This window comes from Ylistrum balloti, unplaced genomic scaffold (genome assembly GCF_031769215.1).
Source record: "Ylistrum balloti isolate Yb309-2 unplaced genomic scaffold, AGI_CSIRO_Ybal_v1 Utg370206, whole genome shotgun sequence".
Classification (NCBI taxonomy): Eukaryota; Metazoa; Mollusca; class Bivalvia; order Pectinida; family Pectinidae; genus Ylistrum; species Ylistrum balloti.
Window position 1 is genome coordinate 225,835 of NW_026782178.1, and position 21,520 is coordinate 247,354.

Below are 21,520 nucleotides of genomic sequence, written 5' to 3' on the forward strand. Positions count from 1 at the left end.
GGGCTTTCTCTCAACAATAGGGATATGGGCATCAATGACGTCGTGCATCAGATACTCATGCGCCCAATAAACATCATCCATATCATCAAAATAAATGACGCATAAAAAGGTGTAAATTAAAAGCATTCTCGTCAAAATTCTTAAAACTTCTGAACTTGACCTTTTGTTGTCTGACTTTAGGAACATCACCCTTAATGACTGTACCAATGATATTATGCCAGTCGCTAGTACCTGAACTAAAATTTAGAGTATTAAAACAAAAATCGGGGCTATTGGTGAGAATAACATCAACAAGAGAGGGTGTAAAGTTTTTGACAAAGCATGTTGCAGACGTAACAAGATTCCTAAGGTCAAAAATATCACACAAATCAAAAATGGGTCTACCCTTAGTTGGGTGTAAGACATCACAATTTAGATCACCTATAATTAAAAAATAATCGAACTTGGTTGATACCTTGTATAGACCTACTGTCATACTATCAATAAAGTCGTTGTCCCTAATGGACGGTGGTTTGTAGGATCCAACAAAGGCCCATTTCCTGTTCATTACAGAACACTCAATCACAAGAGTTTCAGTATCCTTAAATTCTAAGTCGGCCCTCCGCTGGGCTGGCAGGTCTGACCTGACGTATGCAAGAAGACCCCCTCCATGCGCATTCCTATCTCTGCGGAAGGATCACTCACTGCTCTTTACACTTTCGGATCACCCAATATCGTTTGTCATCCCTGGAATATCACAATTCGTTTCAAGAGCCGAATTTTATAGATTGAATATCATATACATCACACTCGTGTTGTAACTGGCCATCCAATGTCGGTCAAATTGGTCTCCGGAACGGGTCTGTATCGGAAATAAAAACAATATCATACTAACTATATCGCATTCCGGAAGAACGAAGAAATTGAATGGTCATATTATAGTTGACATGATTTTGATGTAAGTACATATCGTGTACGTCCACGCATTCATTTTGATGCTATACTGAATATTATTACTATTATTTTTTTTTAATTAATTGATATTTTTTTTATAACTTATCTTTTTCTTATTCAGTACAATGTACAATCGATACATGAATAAAATAAACATATTCTTACAGACACACCCACAAGAACACACTTATATATTCAGACTGAGACTTTACATATACAAATGTATACCCATCTGTATTTACGCTCCTTCACACATATGTACATGCATGCATATACATTTGTAGACATATGTATCGTACAAGCATTTAAATATACACCATTGTATACATACAAACAGTATACAACATACACATTATATCATTATATACTCATTTACATTCTTACTCATGTGCACTAACTAACTTAAACATGCGCTCAAACTTATGTTATTATGCATGCTACAAACTGACATGCACGCATAAATATACATACACTATATATACATAAGCATATACATGTTCATATACTAACAAACAGACCTTACTTACATGTACGCATAAACATACATACACTATATATATATTAGCAAGTACATTGTATGTATACTAACAAACAGACTTTACTTACATGTACGCATAAACATACATACACTATATATATATTAGCAAGTACATTGTATGTATACTAACAAACAGACTTTACTTACATGTACGCATAAACATACATACACTATATATATATTAGCAAGTACATTGTATGTATACTAACAAACAGACCTTACTTACATGTACGCATAAACATACATACACTATATATATATTAGCAAGTACATTGTATGTATACTAACAAACAGACTTTACTTACATGTACGCATAAACATACATACACTATATATATATTAGCAAGTACATTGTATGTATACTAACAAACAGACTTTACTTACATGTACGCATAAACATACATACACTATATATATATTAGCAAGTACATTGTATGTATACTAACAAACAGACTTTACTTACATGTACGCTTAAGCATACATACACTATATATATATTAGCAAGTACATTGTATGTATACTAACAAACAGACTTTACTTACATGTACGCATAAACATACATACACTATATATATATTAGCAAGTACATTGTATGTATACTAACAAACAGACCTTACTTACATGTACGCTTAAGCATACATGCAAAATGTACACTATATATATATTAGCACGTACATGTTCGTATACTAACAAACAGACTTTACTTACATGTACGCACAAGCATACATACACTATATATATATTAGCAAGTACATTGTATGTATACTAACAAACAGACTTTACTTACACGTACGCATAAACATACATACACTATATATATATTAGCACGTATATGTTTGTATACTAACAAACAGACATTATTTACATGTACGCACAAGCATACATACACTTTATATATATTAGCACGTATATGTTTGTATACTAACAAACAGACTTTATTTACATGTACGCACAAGCATACATACACTTTATATATATTAGCACGTATATGTTTGTATACTAACAAACAGACTTTATTTACATGTACGCACAAGCATACATACACTTTATATATATTAGCACGTATATGTTTGTATACTAACAAACAGACTTTATTTACATGTACGCACAAGCATACATACACTATATATATTGGCACGTACATTGTATGTATACTATCAAACAAACCTTCCATACCAACGTAAGATATCATACTGACAGCACACATATGTATTTGTATTCAAGTTCACATGCATGCAAACTTACAGACCAGCATAAATACATGTACATGGAGGCACCACCTGATTGTTATAAAGGTATATTCAACCTTGTAAACATGTGAATATATACACACAGGTATCACACCCATCTATCAATACACACTCAAGAGACATTGTACCTTTTTTTTTATGTAAGAATGAAAGAAACAGCGATAAGGGAAAGAAAAAAAAAGAAAGGGAGAGACTTCAGGAGAGAAAGCAGATTTGGGAGGAAAGAGAAAGGAGAAAAAAGTGGTTGGGTCAGATGATAAAACTTGAAGATTGATTATATATGTAAAATAAATTGTGAAAGGAGAGTAAAACAATTTCGGCTAATGAAGGATTTACATGTTTGTATACATATAGACATTTCAAAATAAAAGCACAAACATAAGTATGTAGCAGCTAGTAGAAATAGAAAACTAAGGTGCATATGAAAATTTAATTAAAGATTAATAAGCCTGTCCCATTTTTTCCATTCTTTTTCAAATTTAGATTTAACTGTGTCATCTTTACCATAGGCAACATACTTTTGAACTGTATAGTTATCTTTAATTGTATTTACAAGGGCATTTATATTAAGGGAGCTGTGCAGGCATCTCATTTTATAAATATATTGCTTAGTTATTATGATAATTTCATTGTCTACTCTATTGCTTGGAAGATTATTCCTAAGAATTAGCCCAAAAATGAAGGACTTTTTGTTCATTGAAAAAGGGATTAACAATGCATCTAATAGTATTTCAAAACTAGACAGTAATTTTTGTACCTCCTGACATTCCCATAATATGTGAGTAGTTATTTCTGTTTCAGAGTTACAGAGAACACACAAAGGGGAGATAACTACCCTTATTTTAAACAAGAATGAGTTAGTTGCTAAAATATGATGGACAACCCTGTACTGGAACCACTGAAGTTTTGTATTGTTCGTTACAATAAACGGTAATTTAAAAAAAATCTCCCATGTTGGTTTGTCTATATCATTAAATACTGTATTCCACCCGATGAATTTTGATGAGATTGGATCAAAATGTCATAGAACCTTTTAGAACCTTTTTTATCTCCAAGAACAAGTTCCAGGTTAATAGGAATGTGGGGATAACTTATTTTAGCTCATGAATATGTATATTATTAATGAGTTTCTTTAGCGACGAAATAAGACTGATATCTTAAAAAGTTTGTATGAACATGAAGTTTACGAGTAAATTCAGCAAACGTATAGAATGAGCCCGAGTTGTCATCATTAATCAGATCATTTATTACCACAATATTTTTCTCATAAAATTCTTTATAAAAAATAGTTCTTCCCCCTATCTTTATTTGACTGTTGTACCAAATAGGTACTCTCAATATCTGCTCATGAAAAACTTTGTCATAATACTTGATATTTAAAACATACCAGGAATTAAAGACATTTTTACATTTCTTACTACACATTTCAATATATTCACTACCACAATTTGCAAGAAGATCTGAGTTTATACAAGTTTTTAATATAAATTGCCATTTTTCATTATTGTGGAATAATCTTCGGATCCAAGTAAGTTTTAATGAGTGTATAAAGGCTGTCAGATTAACCATTTTGTGAATATTATTATTTATCCAAAACTCATATGAGTTCTAGATACAATTCACAAAAAGGTAAAGATTATTGACAGGAACATGTCATATATCTAGAGTTTAGTGCAGATGAACTCTGTAGAATCAGGTTTCCCATGTGTTTGTTTCCATCCAGTGCCATTTACTGTTGGTAAGTTGCAGAACTTTACAGTAGCACACAGCAATTTCCGTTATGTAAATGTTACTTTGTTGTGATAGATACATAGTTTGTGTTTATGCAGTACATCGGAATATACTATATTTCTCTTCTTATTTCTCCTTTGTTTCTATTTCCAAATCAAAAAACTGCGATTTCAATTACTAAAATTATAATGTTTGTTGAATTTTTTTTCTGTATCAATTTTTTCTCCGTTATGCATTGTAATTTACGGCAAGAAATGATACAAGCTGAACAAAATGTCTCTGGATCCTTTTTCACTGTTTTGAGTATTAAAAACTTTGTAAATGTTGCATCGCATGAAATAATATACACTGCATACTATCTAAATCTGCAGCACAGGACATGAAGAAGTGTTTTTGTTTAATATTCCTATGGTCTATTAGCTGTTGTATGGACTCTACCTTGGGTATTATTACATTATCTATACCCTGGTACGTCATGTTTGTTTATAGATAAATATTCGTACATGTTTAAATCAATATTGTTTTAATAAGAAATTGAAACTACTTCCACTTTTGTATATTTGAATACTGTTGGTAGTTGATTTAATGATTGAGGTTTTTAAGAAACATAAATACGATTATCTTGTATTGACCATATGATATCACGTTAAATGAGGATGAAGAAATAACTTAATGCAACATAACAATACTACAAGTTTGAGATATGTTTAACGTGCTGATTCAAAGTATTAACAAAAGTCTTTAAATCGAATTCTGTAAGTTCAAATGTTTAAAGAGATAGTACAATGAAGCTAGGAAAGATACATTTGGAACTCCTTAATAAAAACACATATTTATAAGAGTACAAACAATGTAGCCACGACCAAACCTATTAACTGACTTTTGACATTTCATTGTTACATCTTAACATTAAATGACTGATTCGCTTTTAAAGAAAATCCATGCATTTTGACCTGCTCTAAACAGATCTGTAAAATATTCTAAACCGTAATCTCTACACATCAGAAAAGGGAAGTATTAATTGATGTTGCAATACATGGGTATTTGAATAGGCTATATCTAAGATTTGCTTTCATGAGTGTATGTTGTTGTCAGTGGTAATCCCTTGGTATAAATAGATCTCGTATCGATTTTCTATTGGATACTTTCATGTTATCGCATTCGATTACGTCATGTCTATGGGAGAAAGAATAGACTGTATTCCCAGCAACTTACCAGGAAATTGATACTATTTTCACTTTCAGATATTTAAGCTTTTTTAGTTTTTGTTAATGTATGATGTACGATGTAATTACTCTCTATGCAATTAACATGGCTTTCCCTATTTCAGTCATTATCAGCTAGAAAGATTTTTATAAGCCATGTTATGGAAAATGAATAAATGAAAAACACCCTTTCATAATTCAGAGTAAGACACAGCAGAACCTAACAATGAATTAAACAGCATCATATGGCTGTTTCGTCCTTCTAGGTTTCGTCAGTGATGTCCAGGGTCTCAATTTTGAAGCCTATGAGGCGACTAAGTAAAATCCAAAGTGATCAAAAGAAAAGTCAAAATCTAGATGGGTAGATGCGTTTTAAGTTTGAGACTTTGATTGTCTCTATATGAAATTTCTTATTATTGTTATCGTTTTGATCGGCTCCGACTGAGACTGTAACATCATACAACGTTAGAAACAGAAATAAATTAGTTTAGAGTTTTGTCAACATTTTCTAAAATGTAGAACGGAAATAATATAAAATGTAGAACGGAAACAACATAAAATGTACAGTTTAGTACAAAATTGTCATGGATGACTTCGCAGTGAATTCACGTGTTATTTTCCAACAATAAAACAACACGGGTTAATAGCAAAACTTGACTTTATATAAAAGTTAAAGATATATTCAAATTTCTATTTGATGTATTTAGCTTTATAACATAATTGCTATATGAATTAATATGGAAATCATAGGCACGTTGTTAATAGTTCATCATCAAAATCTGAAACTCTTTGCAATTTTACACTGCCACATTACTGCTGTTTCTAAATTACAATATGGCCGTTAATTCGTATGAACCGTGATGTCTTCTAAATCATCAATCAAATTTAAATATTTTGAAAACTTATCATATTTACCATAGTTTTACAAACCATATCAATAAGATTTAGCAAGCAAATCATTCTAAACGTGTGTAATCAAAATAGGTATACATATCAAAATCAGCAAAGTAAATACAACAGCCAATATGATGAATAACAAGGCCTTGCGAGAACAGTCGCACTTAGATACGAATGTATCACTGTTTCCAGATGTTACAAGACCTAAAACACTTGAATTATGTCCCTGTTCAACATCACCAACGGATTCCGCCAAACTAATCACTGAGGCTCGAACCGTGGTATCACACGTGCATTGCTGGCCGTCCTCATCTCCATAAAAAACTGGGTTGACTTGTCCTTCTGTCGTATCATACTTTACGTAACATGGAGTACATTGGAGAGATGAACCTGTGTGTTCTGAGCACACTTCACTCTGCGAGGGTTCTAATTCATCAGAATGATCAGAGATACTTTTAATGTCTGTCAAAGATTCAGAAGAATCAGACAACTCCGGAATAGATGGTTTGAAGTCATCTTGTACCACTTTTTCTACTACAGATTCGTGACATATTGTTGTAGCAGGCACAGGAAACACAGGAGACCTGACAGGCTTTGGTGGTTCAGGTTCCTTGATTACAAGATTTTTGCGATTCCTCCGTGTCCATTCGCGCCCTCCAGGACTTCCCCGGACCCGAATAGACACACCCTGATTAAAGGTGGTGAATTTCGAAGGGTTGATATATCCTTCATATGCCGGAACACTGTCGATTATTCCAAGTTCTTCACATTTTCGGAACACCCAGAGTCGTCTGTTGTCCCCGCAGTACCACAATCCGTTATGTAAACTGACAGTTATGGTTGGGATGTCATTAACATGACATTTGTGAAGTAACAGCTCGTCCAATGTCTGTCCGATTGAAATTCCAGAATATCGCCCTTGTCCGAAATAATAGGCTACACTATCCTGAGAGTAACGAATTTCTGATGGACGTAGATATAAAATAGTCATTGTACAGTTTGGCTCTCACTGTTTGACTACATTGCATACTTGTTCAATAAATACTTTATCCCGATGTGCTATGATTTGATTGGTTAACAATTAGGTATTACCACTTTTATTCTGTTATATCAGTGGCTATTTATAAACCTGCATTACTTGGAAACCATAATGTTTCACTTTCGTTTCGTCTGCTGACAGAAATAGAATTAATATGAGAAAGAGAACGGGATGCACATGGAGAAGGCAGTTCATAATATTATCAGTTGTTAATGATACTGCTGTATGAAGGGTTAAGGAACCTTATCATCCTGTCTACAGATAAGAGAACATTTTCCACCATTGTCCACTCGGATCTATTTAGACAAAGCCTAATCACGGATTTGTTGTCGCAGAGTAATAGACTATATATAGGTGCGCTATTTATAGATATGATGTATATGAATTATGGTTTTATTGTAGGAGTACAGTGTGGTTATATACAAGGTGTAGTTGCATATAGAATTATCCATCGGCGGAACTGTTATTCTGATTCCTTAGGAGTAAAGTATTTATGCTACAAAAACACATACAGTAGTTGATTTTTTTTTTATCAAATTTGAGATAGACTATGGTTACAATAGGTAAATCTACACCAATTTACCTCAGTTATTCCTTGTGAAATCATACATTGAAATGGCCCATTTAATTTATTTCACATGATAACCTAACCCTAATATTTGCTTCTTTGGAACAGTAAATACAAATAGCATAGTTATTGAGTGATGAAAAACTTAATCATTCGAAATCAACAATACTTTATCAGTATTAGTGTGTAATGTGATTTCAGATTTAAAAGTCGCCCTTAATAGTTGATTCTATATTATCCTTCATGGATTGAATGACAGCCAATACACCGTTTTCTTAAACTACAATGCAAGTTAGCTTTTCGTATCACTTGATGTTATTTAAGACATAGCTGTATATTTGTTGATAATACGATTATGTTAAACACGTCAGACATTTCTAATTGCCATTTTGCTCTGCGTTTGAAAAGAGAACATTTATCTTTTAAGATACAAGTTTGAAAATGCCCGGATAGGTTCACTATATCATATCTTCATTAAGGGTCGGTCGATATATGTCATATGCTAGTTCACTTCCCCATCTAGTTTTTGACATTTTTTCTATCACTAGATTTTCCTCAGCCGCCTCTTATGTCTAAAATTAGGCTCTTAGCATTTTAGCAAAGACCAAAAAATTGTTGAAAATAGAAGAAAAAACAAGAAAATACCAACAAGTCAATATAATCATAATCCAAACTCAAATTCAATAAAACTAAGGCAAAATGCTAACAAAAGAAAGATGTACACGGAGACTCCAGAACGAATACAAGGAAGATATGAGGTGTCCCTGAAGAGTATGCGTCTTCTGCTTCTTCGACGACATCCGCAAATGTAAGTCTTGGTCAATCTAATTAAGTAATGTCACGTTCTCATATGAGAAAAAAAGGTGTACAACAACGGACACATTAGGCAAATAAACAAACAGCAAACACGTCAAGATTTCATATTGCACAAAGAATCAGAATATATCTCAATGAGGTCACTTTGACGACCATAACAATTCTCAATGGTTTTCGTCAATCAGCATGTGTTAAAATCCTAAGTGTTAAGAGTTTGTCCATCAGGACAATAATGGGAATAGGTCCTTTAAATATCGAATCAACGAAGACATGGAAAAAAGACCAAAGGTTGGGGATGCAGGCTTAGTATACAGCTTGGGGAAATCTGTCCACATTGTTTTCGGTGTAGGAAATTATATAAGCGGCTGATGTAGAAGAATCTACCGTATCCTTTATTTGAATTCTGGGTGGTATAAATGATGGACGTTGTCAATTAATTTCGTGTCATTTAAAGACAAGACATCGTCTATATACCTGCAATCTGCAACTGAAATTAAACGACTATGCATGGTCTTTGTGGCCTTTTTTGATGAGCCCTTCGATAAATTCAGTCTCATATGGAAACAAAACAAGTCAACCAACTAAGGGACATAGTTTGTTCTCATAGGTTTTACAGTGATCTTTTGGAAGATCTTCTGACCAAACTCGACGAAGATACTGTTTTTATGATTTCGTCCTCCGTAGTTGTCGATAAAGCTGAAGACTTCTTTCAGAACATCTTATTTTCCTTATGCTTTTTCCTATACCTTCATGAAAGATTGTTATATTTTGTCCTCTCTGTTTTTACCGATTTCAGTTTAATTTAAGATTGTTGTTGGGCACCTGTCCCAATATTCAATGTATTTCAGACATTTTAACAAAGAATGATCTCAAAAGAACGTCAAGAGAATACGTATACTCTGACAAGTACATCTAAAACATGGACGGTAGGTTACGACAAACCTCAGAGACTAATGCAGACCGGCTACCACGCTCAACCATAAAGACACAAGTCATCCCCTCCCATTACAACATGAAATGTAATATATATAAGTGAATGAAAATATGAAAATGAAACAATGATTTCCTAATCGCAATTTCATTTAATAATAAAAGTTACTCGTTGAAAACTGAAAGAGAGGATCTCCAGACAAGATAAACAAGATTTTAAAAAAGCTGGTTAAAGCGCATAACTCTTCAAAAAATCGAAACTAAACGCCACTGATGCAACCAGTGCTACATGTTTCGATAAATAGGCCTTAAATCAAGGGTACAAGTAAAATACATACCGTTTACAGAAATGTAGTTAATGTACGAGTAGTGTCCCCTTAACCATAATCTATCACAACACGTTGATAACATTCATGTTTTATTCAGATTATGTGATCTAGTTTTATGTTTTAATGGCAAAATCACACATTACTAAACATCCTCTATGTAAATTGATTAAGTCTGTTCTAATTGGTTTATGGAAGAAAACTATGTTTATACGTTATCTAGTCTTTCCAAAGACAATATGCTAGCTAGACTTACTTCCATATTACAATCATTCTGCTGACAATCCATATAAAGAAACCGTGTTACTTTTAGCTCGTCTAATTACTTAACTAAACTTTTATTTTCATCTCTGACTTTCCTACCATTCTCAGCTCACTCAAATCTTTGTTAAAGACTTACTTCGCATTCACTTAAAAAGTGCAAGATATAGAATTTAGATTCTGAAGAACTCCAGAATGCTTTTGACCAATCTTGGTCCGTTCCTCAAATATATTTTCTATAAGAGAGTTTGATTTTAGTTCACTTACCCAAAGACTTGATATGTAACTGTAGTGCAGAGTCCATCTCCCGTTGTCACATTGCTCAAACGACTCCCAAGCTTGACAAAATTGACTTTACTGACAAAGTTCTCTTTTTCAGCTGCTTGGTGAATATGCTTTAGACTGCCATATACCAACTCAGAATGAAGGAGTGCGCCATAACAAACGGTGCCTCATAGCTGATTTCATCGAGTAGTTCATCAAAGCAATTCATTTCGATCTTGTCGAGCACTTTATTTTCACTTTAAGACATACTGATGATATATGATATCTAAACAATAAGACATTTACTTTCTCTGACCTTCGTATACAACCACCAGAACTGAAAATCTTGAACACTAAGGGTCCATTTCTTTTACAGCAGTCATTTGCCTTAATTTTTCCCTGGACGTAATTAACATTAGCAACACTAGATATTAGAAAATAATGGCAGACTTCCCTTCTGACACATTGTCGTGACAAAGACCTAAATGGTCATTTAAGTAAACCATGTTTAAGCCTGTATATCGACAGTTACGTGTAGTTTGACCTGGGGGCTGTCCCCATATCACAGCTCAGTGGTGGAAATATAGGTTCCAAGACAATGCTTACCCTTACTCTTCGTAACATCAAGACAACTACTGCGGTACATAGTATGTCATTTTATAAATTTATTTAGGGTGCTGAAAAACAATATGTATTAACCGGCGACATACAGAAAACTCGAAAAGATGAAAGTCGTCCAATTTCCCAGTTAGGAGGCATATTACCCGTCTAGACTTTTTAAATTTTTTTAAATGTTGGCGTTGCGTCACTTTTAACGGAAGTCTTGGTGCAAGTTATAATTTCAGAATCGACTGCAGAAGGCATAAAATTTTAGTGTTTAATAAGTAACAGTTGGGTTTATTTTGCAATGAATATTTATCATAGTTTTAATAATCTGAACTTAACTTTCTTCTGATTAATATGAAGCTAAAAAACAAGAACAGAAGAGTGATGTTGATGCACGGACGTATGGCAGTACGCATGGATAAGCCAATGGATTTGAAATGACATTTAGAATTTCAATTCATCATTTGATCCAAATGACTTCAGTAACTACACTATATACTTTGTCAGACATTTTGTTTACGTCTGTATTAATTATGCAGTATCATGTGTTTACCTGTACTGAATAAGGAGTATTTGTAAGTCCTCTGATACCTGTCACATCGCTCCGTCTGCTATTTAACAATACAGGCTAAAAACCACATTAGCACAGTCTGTAAAAGTGATACCACGCCAACTCATTCCCGACATGGTACAGTAACACCACTAACAAACACTGGGGTCAAAGGTCAGGGCAAGCCTATGTAAAGCAGACAAAATTCAACGAAACCGGAAGAACATATTAAAGGAATCCATCTTTCACCCATGTGAGATCAAGAACCCAGAAGACTCTACAATCGTAAATTCTGAGGAACATTTATAGTGACACATCAAGGCAAGTGATGCATATATAAACTAATTCATGATACTTGTTCACAATATCATACTCTGGTGTACACTTTCTTCAAATTAGCTAAAACAACCATTTAAACCAATCACTTTAATAACCATTTATACTTACACTAGGATTGATTTTAACTGTAAACATGTCGTACAATCGATTTTGTCATGGACAATTCAGTAAGCAGGTAAAGTTATACACACATGCTTGTGGATAGCATTGGACTGACAGGTGAGAACTATGTTCTGCTCCGGGCTGTTTAAGTGATACGGCTTCCTAAACAAAAGCCTCACACATACCTACTGTCTATCTGGCATGGTAACTAAATACAGCCACGCTTGTGTGACAGTTGTAAATTATAAGTATTTAATCCATTTGATGACGCTCAATTCATCAACTGTTTTGAGTGCAAAAGTAAACGTTATTTGCATAAGAAAATGTACATATATGTACATAGGGGCACGTTATTTATATTCAACACGATGAAACTAGCGTTGAGTTTAATATATCTGTCTGTGATTACCTTCGTATGCTATGTATTAACGCATAGTATATCATGAATATTTGATTATATACCTGGCTTGTTATTATTGTCAAAACACCCATTCGACCATGAATGTTCCATTTTGTTTCCATGGTGATATCGAAGTCTCATGACGTCATATCAATTGGGACGTCATAAAAGTGAGAAACATAGTGTGAAACTATCGCTGCATCTGTTTTCACGATGCTTTTTCAATAGTATATTATTTATATGATAAACAAATTCTTACATTCGCTTTCATTCATTTGGAGGTCGTCACAAAAATCGGTAATACGAAAAATGCTGAAATTCGTTTTGTATCTCATATGAAAATAAACACATCTAAATCAGTTATGTTGTATCAACCATTTGCTGACAGGTATGTTTGTTATAGTGTTACAGTGAGTAAATGCTGTTAATGTCTATAGATGACTTGTATCCCTAAACACATACTCTCCCATTTCTCTAGTTTAGTAGTATATGCTGTTGGTTGAAAAGAGTGTGTCTCTCCAATCCTCAGGCTAGACATAATAATTAAGAAGACACTGCCTCTAATTATGTAATAAATATTGTTTTCTGGAAAATAATTTATCACCCCAACCCTCGGGCCAGATAAACAGCATTCTCTAGTTTGGTAATATATTGCGTGTTTTGATGTAGTTTATCACTCTTTCACTCGAGCTAAATTTTAGACATTGATAAAAACCACAAAGCAGTGCTAACGAGGTCACTACCAAACGCCTACCTACTTGGCAAGTGATGCTGAAAATGTGTCAGAGTTAGAAAATATCACTGTCAGGGAAACATATATGTATCAAACTTTACTCCTTTGTGGCGTAAAGAAGGAAGGAGGGTGCAGTGGAATGCAGAATATCAAAGATTTAAATCTACTTTCACGCACATCTGCTTAGAATTACAAACGTGTAAATTGGACTGGTCATGCAGACAGAATGAAATCTGCTATGTGTTTTATATATTAAGGAACGTGTACATTTCATGAAATATGATTTCTTTTGCTAAGGACAACATTATAATGATGGTTTTGCTAGAAGACAAATTCTCTATCAATATCTTTGTGCTGATACATCACGCTTTGATTTTTTAAACATTATTCAGTTTCAATAAACACGGGAATTAAATACACATTGATGTATAGAGCGTGACAATTTTATGTTATTTCAATTTTCATTGAACTGTAGGAAGTCTGGTTTTGAAGGTTGTATATTTCTAATGTGTTGACATCAGTTCTACTTTCTCAGTGCGTGTTAAAGGAATGATGGGGTTTACAATCCTTATTTATACATAACAAACTCTCCAGTGATATCCACATGGTGTTGTTTTCTTAACATTAGCAAGGTAAATAGAATTCTGAATTGAAGAAGTGATACCTTCAGGTCAACACGGTCCAATGATTACACCACCTTTAGATTTCTACGTTTAGAACAAGAACATAATCATTCTAACGAAACGTTTAGTGACTGCCCGACGATGATTTCTATCAGTAAAAACCAAATGACGACTGTGAGAGTTCCCCTTCGATATACAAACTGATGGCTGTGAGAGTTTTCCCCGTCGGTATACAAACTGATGTCTGTGAGAGTTTTTCCATCGGTATACAGACTGATGGCTGTGAGAGTTTTTCCATCGGTATACAGACTGATGGCTGTGAGAGTTTTCCCCATCGGTATACAAACTGATGGCTGTGAGAGTTTTTCCATCGTATACAAACTAAGGGTTGTGAGAGTTTTTCCATCGTATACAGACTGATGGCTGTGAGAGTTTTCCCATCGTATACAAACTAAGGGTTGTGAGAGTTTTTCCATCGGTATACAGACTGATCGCTGTGAGAGTTTTTCCCTCGTTGTACAAACTGATCGCTGTGAGAGTTTTTCCATTGGTATACAGACTGGTCGCTGTGAGAGTTTTTCCATCGTATACAAACTGATGTCTGTGAGAGTTTTTCCATCGGTATACAGACTGATGGCTGTGAGAGTTTTTCCATCGGTATACAGACTGATCGCTGTGAGAGTTTTTCCATCGGTATACAGACTGATGGCTGTGAGAGTTTTTCCATCGTATACAAACTGATCGCTGTGAGAGTTTTTCCATTGGTATACAGACTGATCGCTGTGAGAGTTTTTCCATTGGTATACAGACTGGTCGCTGTGAGAGTTTTTCCATTGGTATACAGACTGGTCGCTGTGAGAGTTTTTCCATCGTATACAAACTGATGTCTGTGAGAGTTTTTCCATCGGTATACAGACTGATGGCTGTGAGAGTTTTTCCATCGGTATACAAACTAGGGGTTGTGAGAGTTTTCCCCATCGGTATACAGACTGATGGCTGTGAGAGTTTTTCCATCGGTATACAAACTAAGGGTTGTGAGAGTTTTCCCCATCGGTATACAAACTGATGTCTGGGAGAGTTTTTCCATCGGTATACAAACTGACTGCTGTGAGAGTTTTCCCATCGTATACAAACTGATGTCTGTGAGAGTTTTTCCATCGGTATACAGACTGATGGCTGTGAGAGTTTTTCCATCGGTATACAAACTGATGTCTGTGAGAGTTTTCCCTACGTTGTACACACTGATCGTTGTGAGAGTTTTTCCATTGGTATACAGACTGGTCGCTGTGAGAGTTTTTCCATCGGTATACAAACTGATGTCTGTGAGAGTTTTTCCCTCGTTGTACAAACTGATCGCTGTGAGAGTTTTTCCATTGGTATACAGACTGGTCGCTGTGAGAGTTTTTCCATCGTATACAAACTGATGTCTGTGAGAGTTTTTCCATCGGTATACAGACTGATGGCTGTGAGAGTTTTTCCATCGGTATACAGACTGATCGCTGTGAGAGTTTTTCCATCGGTATACAGACTGATGGCTGTGAGAGTTTTTCCATCGTATACAAACTGATCGCTGTGAGAGTTTTTCCATTGGTATACAGACTGATCGCTGTGAGAGTTTTTCCATTGGTATACAGACTGGTCGCTGTGAGAGTTTTTCCATTGGTATACAGACTGGTCGCTGTGAGAGTTTTTCCATCGTATACAAACTGATGTCTGTGAGAGTTTTTCCATCGGTATACAGACTGATGGCTGTGAGAGTTTTTCCATCGGTATACAAACTAGGGGTTGTGAGAGTTTTCCCCATCGGTATACAGACTGATGGCTGTGAGAGTTTTTCCATCGGTATACAAACTAAGGGTTGTGAGAGTTTTCCCCATCGGTATACAAACTGATGTCTGGGAGAGTTTTTCCATCGGTATACAAACTGACTGCTGTGAGAGTTTTCCCATCGTATACAAACTGATGTCTGTGAGAGTTTTTCCATCGGTATACAGACTGATGGCTGTGAGAGTTTTTCCATCGGTATACAAACTGATGTCTGTGAGAGTTTTCCCTACGTTGTACACACTGATCGTTGTGAGAGTTTTCCCGTCGTATACAGACTGATCGCTGTGACTGCCCGACGATGATTTCTATCAGTAAAAACCAAATGACGACTGTGAGAGTTCCCCTTCGATATACAAACTGATGGCTGTGAGAGTTTTCCCCATCGGTATACAAACTGATGTCTGTGAAAGTTTTTCCATCGGTATACAGACTGATGGCTGTGAGAGTTTTCCCCATCGGTATACAAACTGATGTCTGTGAGAGTTTTTCCATCGGTATACAAACTGATGTCTGTGAGAGTTTTTCCATCGGTATACAAACTGATGTCTGTGATAGTTTTTCCATCGGTATACAGACTGATCGTTGTGAGAGTTTTTCCATCGTATACAGACTGATCGCTGTGAGAGTTTTCCCCATCGGTATACAAACTGACTGAGATATTAGTTTTCTCCATCGATATACCAATGGGAGAAGATGTTTTTTCCATAGGTATGTATCAGTTGACAAATGCGTGAGTTTTCCTATCAGTATAAACATGTTCTAGTAACAGTAATCAGCCATTTTTTTATCGATATGAATCTATAAATGAATGTTCACATATTACCCTTAGTGGTCGTGATGTAGAAATGATGGAAAATTATAACTCATCCTTTAACAACCCCATCCAACCGTGTAGTATAACTAATGACGTGATAGCTATGGGAAGTCGCGTTCTCCCATACAATCAAATCATCCAGTGTTATTGCTTTCATAACAGCAAGAAATAATGGCAATTCCACGTTGTATCTGTATGCTATTTCAAATTAAAGAGGTGTAAGGCCTAGTTTACTGTGAAAGGCGAGATGTAACCAAAAGCGTGACTGAAAGTTGTCCCATTGACGTCATCATTATTGATACAAACATGTACTTAGATTTCACATTATATACACATAATTATTAGAGAATATTTTAGTCTTTTCAAAATGCATATTAGAAGACATATAACCACACTGTGACTGATTTACGTTTTGATAACACAATGATGAATATGTAATGCTAAATTAACCTGGCTTGTAGCGGACCAATCTTAGTCTGTTGCATGGTATGGCGTTCGCCAGGCATCTGTCGTTCGTCCGGCGTTGACATTTTAATTCAAACTATTTATCTCAATAACAAACTAGTGAAGTGTCACCATATTCAACGTCACTAGGATAAAATTTGTCAAAGCACATAAACGCCTTCTTTTCATAAGCCATTAGATTGATGATGATTTTGTTTGCTTGGAAGGTTCCTAAGATAACGCGTGACAATGTTAAGAAGACCAAGTGATATTGACTCATATTCGAGGTCACTGGATCAATCTTGTTAAAATTTCAAACAACTGTCCTTTTGATTAATAAAAAAGTTTTGTAAATGATTTCTCCTGGTGAAACCAAAGGCCTATAATCATACAAATCAATACCAGGTGAGTTATGTACACCCATTAGACCTCTTGTTTAACGTAATATTTGTGTGGTGTGCGTCAAACCATAGCCTGAAGGTGTATGTTTAACGTAATATTTGTGTGGTGTGCGTCAAACCATAGCCTGAAGGTGTATATTTAACGTAATTGCACCATATTCCCCACCGAACCTGAACTAACAAGCGTTACTCTTTCAAACATATATCTATACTGTGTTGCAATGATGCTTTTGAAATTCAACTCAGCGCCCACTCAACAAAATTGATGTAAAATACTCCACAAAACAGATATATCGATAACAAACAAACATACTACACTTAAGCTATATAGAAGTAAAATACACTTAGCAAGTTATAAATTATTATTATTATTATTATTATTATTATTATATTATATTGCAGTTATAAATGGATTAATTAAGGTTCAATGAAACAAATTGAGTTTTAGAACAACTATTCAGCAACAAAGACAATGACAACAGAGCCAAATGTAATGATAACACTCACACTCAGACATAACAACACACTGAGACATAACTATGACACAATGAGACATAACAACATCACATTCACATATAACAACATCACACTCAGACATACCAATACTTCACTCAGATGTAACAACACCATACTCACATATAACAACACCACACTTACATATAACAACATCACACTCAGACATAACAACACCACACTCACATATAACAACACCACACTTACATATAACAACATCACACTCAGACATAACAACACCACACTCACATATAACAACACCACACTTACATATAACAACATCACACTCAGACATAACAACATCACACTCAGACATAACAACACCATACTCACATATAACAACACCACACTTACATATAACAACATCACACTCAGACATAACAACACCACACTCACATATAACAACACCACACTCACATATAACAACACCACACTCACATATAACAACATCACACTATGAGACATAACATTATGAGACATTATGAGACATAACAACATCACACTCACATATAACAACATCACACTCAGACATACCAATACCACACTCAGATATAACAACACCATACTCACATATAACAACACCACACTCACATATAACAACATCACACTCAGACATAACAACACCACACTCACATATAACAACACCACACTCACATATAACAACACCACACTCACATATAACAACATCACACTCAGATATAACAGCACCACACTCATATATAGCAACACCACACTCTCATATAACAACACCACACTCAGATGTAACAACATACAATCACATATAACAACACCACACTCAGATGTAACAACCCCACACTAATCCTTAAATGAATAATCATGGTTCATATTTACAGATTCTGATATGGTTGTGTAAATGTTTGAGACTAACGTTAATGCTTCCAGTATGTAATGGTCTTTTATGTTTATATTTTCGTTTGTAATGTATCGAAGCGAGTTGCTTGTCAATTTAATTCTAACTGTACACGGTGCCTACAAGTAAAACAGAATATTCTTGTACAAAAAGAACTTTACTGGAATTTTTAAAATCGATCGCGGTGATAGGTGCCTGATAAATGGGTTTGCTGTGGGTGCATTTTGAGTGTATATCTGAAACAATTCTATCTAATTAGATATATTTCTGTCCAGCCACCATTTTCTCTATCCCTGGTTTGTTTGGATTCAATCATACATAGCTCTTAAATGCTGTTTGGATTTCAATATTCTAGATGAAAAAGAAACACAAGAAAGACAAAAAGGAAAAACATAGCGATAAGAAGACCAAGAAAAAGGACAAAAAGAACAAAGAAAATGGATATTCGAAAGACGATTTGTATCTGTTTGAGCTGAGCGATGTTCACAGTGCATCTACTCCAAATATCAAACACCTAACGGAAGAGAGTGTTCCTCTTCGTCCATCCCACCGCTCGAAAAGCCTCGACGAGCTGCGGGAAGAGGCACAAGAAATCACAGATATAATGATGGAAAACGTTGTTAAAATCAGAGACAGGGAAGGGAAACTCGACGATCTGTGTGAGAAAGCGGAAAGCCTTAACGCCTCGGTAATAACTATCGACATTGTATAGTAAAATTTTTTCATAATTTTACAAAATTTATTCTTCGGGAAGGTTAATAGATTTATTATGCATTTGTTACTAATACAGCGATATTATTTATGAATAGAGCTTGTAGGATAATGGACTTATTCTATTAAATAGTAACCTTGGATTCACAGGAACGTGTTACTTTATAGCACTCGTGTATAGCATCTCCTGAATAAGTAGATCATATCAAGTAAAAGGTTTTCATTGGAAAGTAGTAATGAATGGGGAAAGGTAGGGATAGGCACGTGATCTTAAAATGATTCTCAACGTTAACAAGTACATAGAACATTACCAGACCAAGAATTAGCCTGAAGCGAAAATGTCAAACGTCCTTCTAGACGCTGTTAAACCAAGTACTGACAACCACATATCAATTAAGATCTTGCATACCTCGAAATCGACAGTATGATTAATGAATTCAACTTATTACTTAATCCTTGTTCTCATTTGAGAATGTCACATTACTAACTTGGGTTGAACAATATTTAACTGACAGATGTCGTCGATGAAGCAAAAGACTCTTACACTTCCGGGACACCTGAACTTATTTTTATTGTACTTTTTCAGAAGTCTCTGTAAAAATATGTCTGTTGTTCATATTTTGCCCAAGTTTAAATTACTTTGAGTTAGGATTATGATTATGTCCATTTGATGTTTTTTCTTATTGTTTTAGAAAATAAATAATTCAACAAAATTGCTAATGAACTTCGCGATATGGCTAAGGTGGAATAAAGGCTAATACGATCCTAACACCTAAATAAATAATAAGCTAGCATCAATTTACCATAATATCAGACATGTACCCTGCATATGTCCATTTCCATTTGAAATTGTTTAAATTAATCAACCTTTAGAACAAAATCTTTTAGATAGTTAAGGATGCATGGCAATAACCACGGAAAGATTTTAACAATGTTTTTAGAAATACTATACCACATGTCATAAAGTTAGTGACGTATATATAACTAAGAGATATGCTTGAGTGTTCTGTCTTTACTCCAACCTAGAAAACGACACGCGTGAACGTGTACAAAATTTCTGTGGGAAATATGTCAAATCAGCGTTCCGTTCAAATAAGTGAACGTGATATCATTAATGGACCAGAACTGTGTCAGTATAACGTAGACATTGGCTGTGTATTATAGATAGGCAAATTTACTTTCGTTTGTTACATTTCAGACTGAGATGTTCCAGAGGACCTCCGTGTTGATACGAAGAAAACAATGGTGGAAAAATAAGAAAATGACATTATTGTTAATTGTTGTAGGAGCCTGTTTTTTAGTTCTGTTCACTGTGATTATAACACTAAGTGCTTCAGGAAGTATTTAAGTCACTAAATGTACCGGTACACCACATTTACATTTCCCATATGTTTGTTACCAAGGAAAACACATATTCATCAATGTCAAAATTAAGTAGACTGTGTAGCAAAAAATAAATTTCATGACGTATGATCATTTTCTCCAATTTTTCGAAACGTAACCGCCTACACAGAAGAAATATTTATTACGATAATATGGCGCTTGTATTCTGTGTATGTCATGAAAGTATTACTTTTCGAAAGAAAGTTGACAATTGACCTCTTCCAAGTAGTGGTAGATGGTGACTGGAATATGTTTAGTAATCGTTACGATTTACCTAGTCCTTATTTTACTCTGACCATGTTAATAGGTTTTTTTAAGGATAAGGAAACTTTATTAAATTGTCTTGTCATTTAAATGATTTGAAACCTTATTTACTGATGAACATTTGGAGATAACTATTGATACTTAACATAAAGGGATATTCAGCATAGGTTAAGGCTTCGAA

At 34.6% G+C, this 21,520-nt stretch overlaps 2 protein-coding genes across 2 annotated transcripts; one reads left to right on the forward strand and one right to left on the reverse strand.

Moving 5' to 3' along the window:
* Positions 1-6,618: 6,618 nt before the first annotated feature.
* On the reverse strand, positions 6,619-7,545 carry LOC132551551 (uncharacterized). The gene has a single exon (XM_060215704.1). The coding sequence runs from the start codon at positions 7,543-7,545 to the stop codon at positions 6,619-6,621; it is 927 nt and encodes a 308-aa protein (XP_060071687.1).
* Positions 7,546-19,336: 11,791 nt separating this feature from the next.
* On the forward strand, positions 19,337-21,040 carry LOC132551543 (vesicle-associated membrane protein 3-like). Its single transcript, XM_060215694.1, has 2 exons — positions 19,337-19,669; positions 20,891-21,040. Exons 1-2 carry the CDS (start codon positions 19,337-19,339, stop codon positions 21,038-21,040), a joined length of 483 nt encoding a protein of 160 aa, XP_060071677.1.
* Positions 21,041-21,520: the final 480 nt, after the last annotated feature.

What these genes read in the sequence shown, in the direction of transcription:
- LOC132551551 (XM_060215704.1), bottom strand. Translation starts at nt 7,545, where the DNA reads ATGACTATTTTATATCTACGTCCATCAGAAATTCGTTACTCTCAGGAT.
- LOC132551543 (XM_060215694.1), top strand. Translation starts at nt 19,337, where the DNA reads ATGAAAAAGAAACACAAGAAAGACAAAAAGGAAAAACATAGCGATAAG. An exon ending in CGGAAAGCCTTAACGCCTCG is followed by an intron (nt 19,670 to 20,890) that starts GTAATAACTATC and finishes GTTACATTTCAG; the next exon opens with ACTGAGATGTTCCAGAGGAC.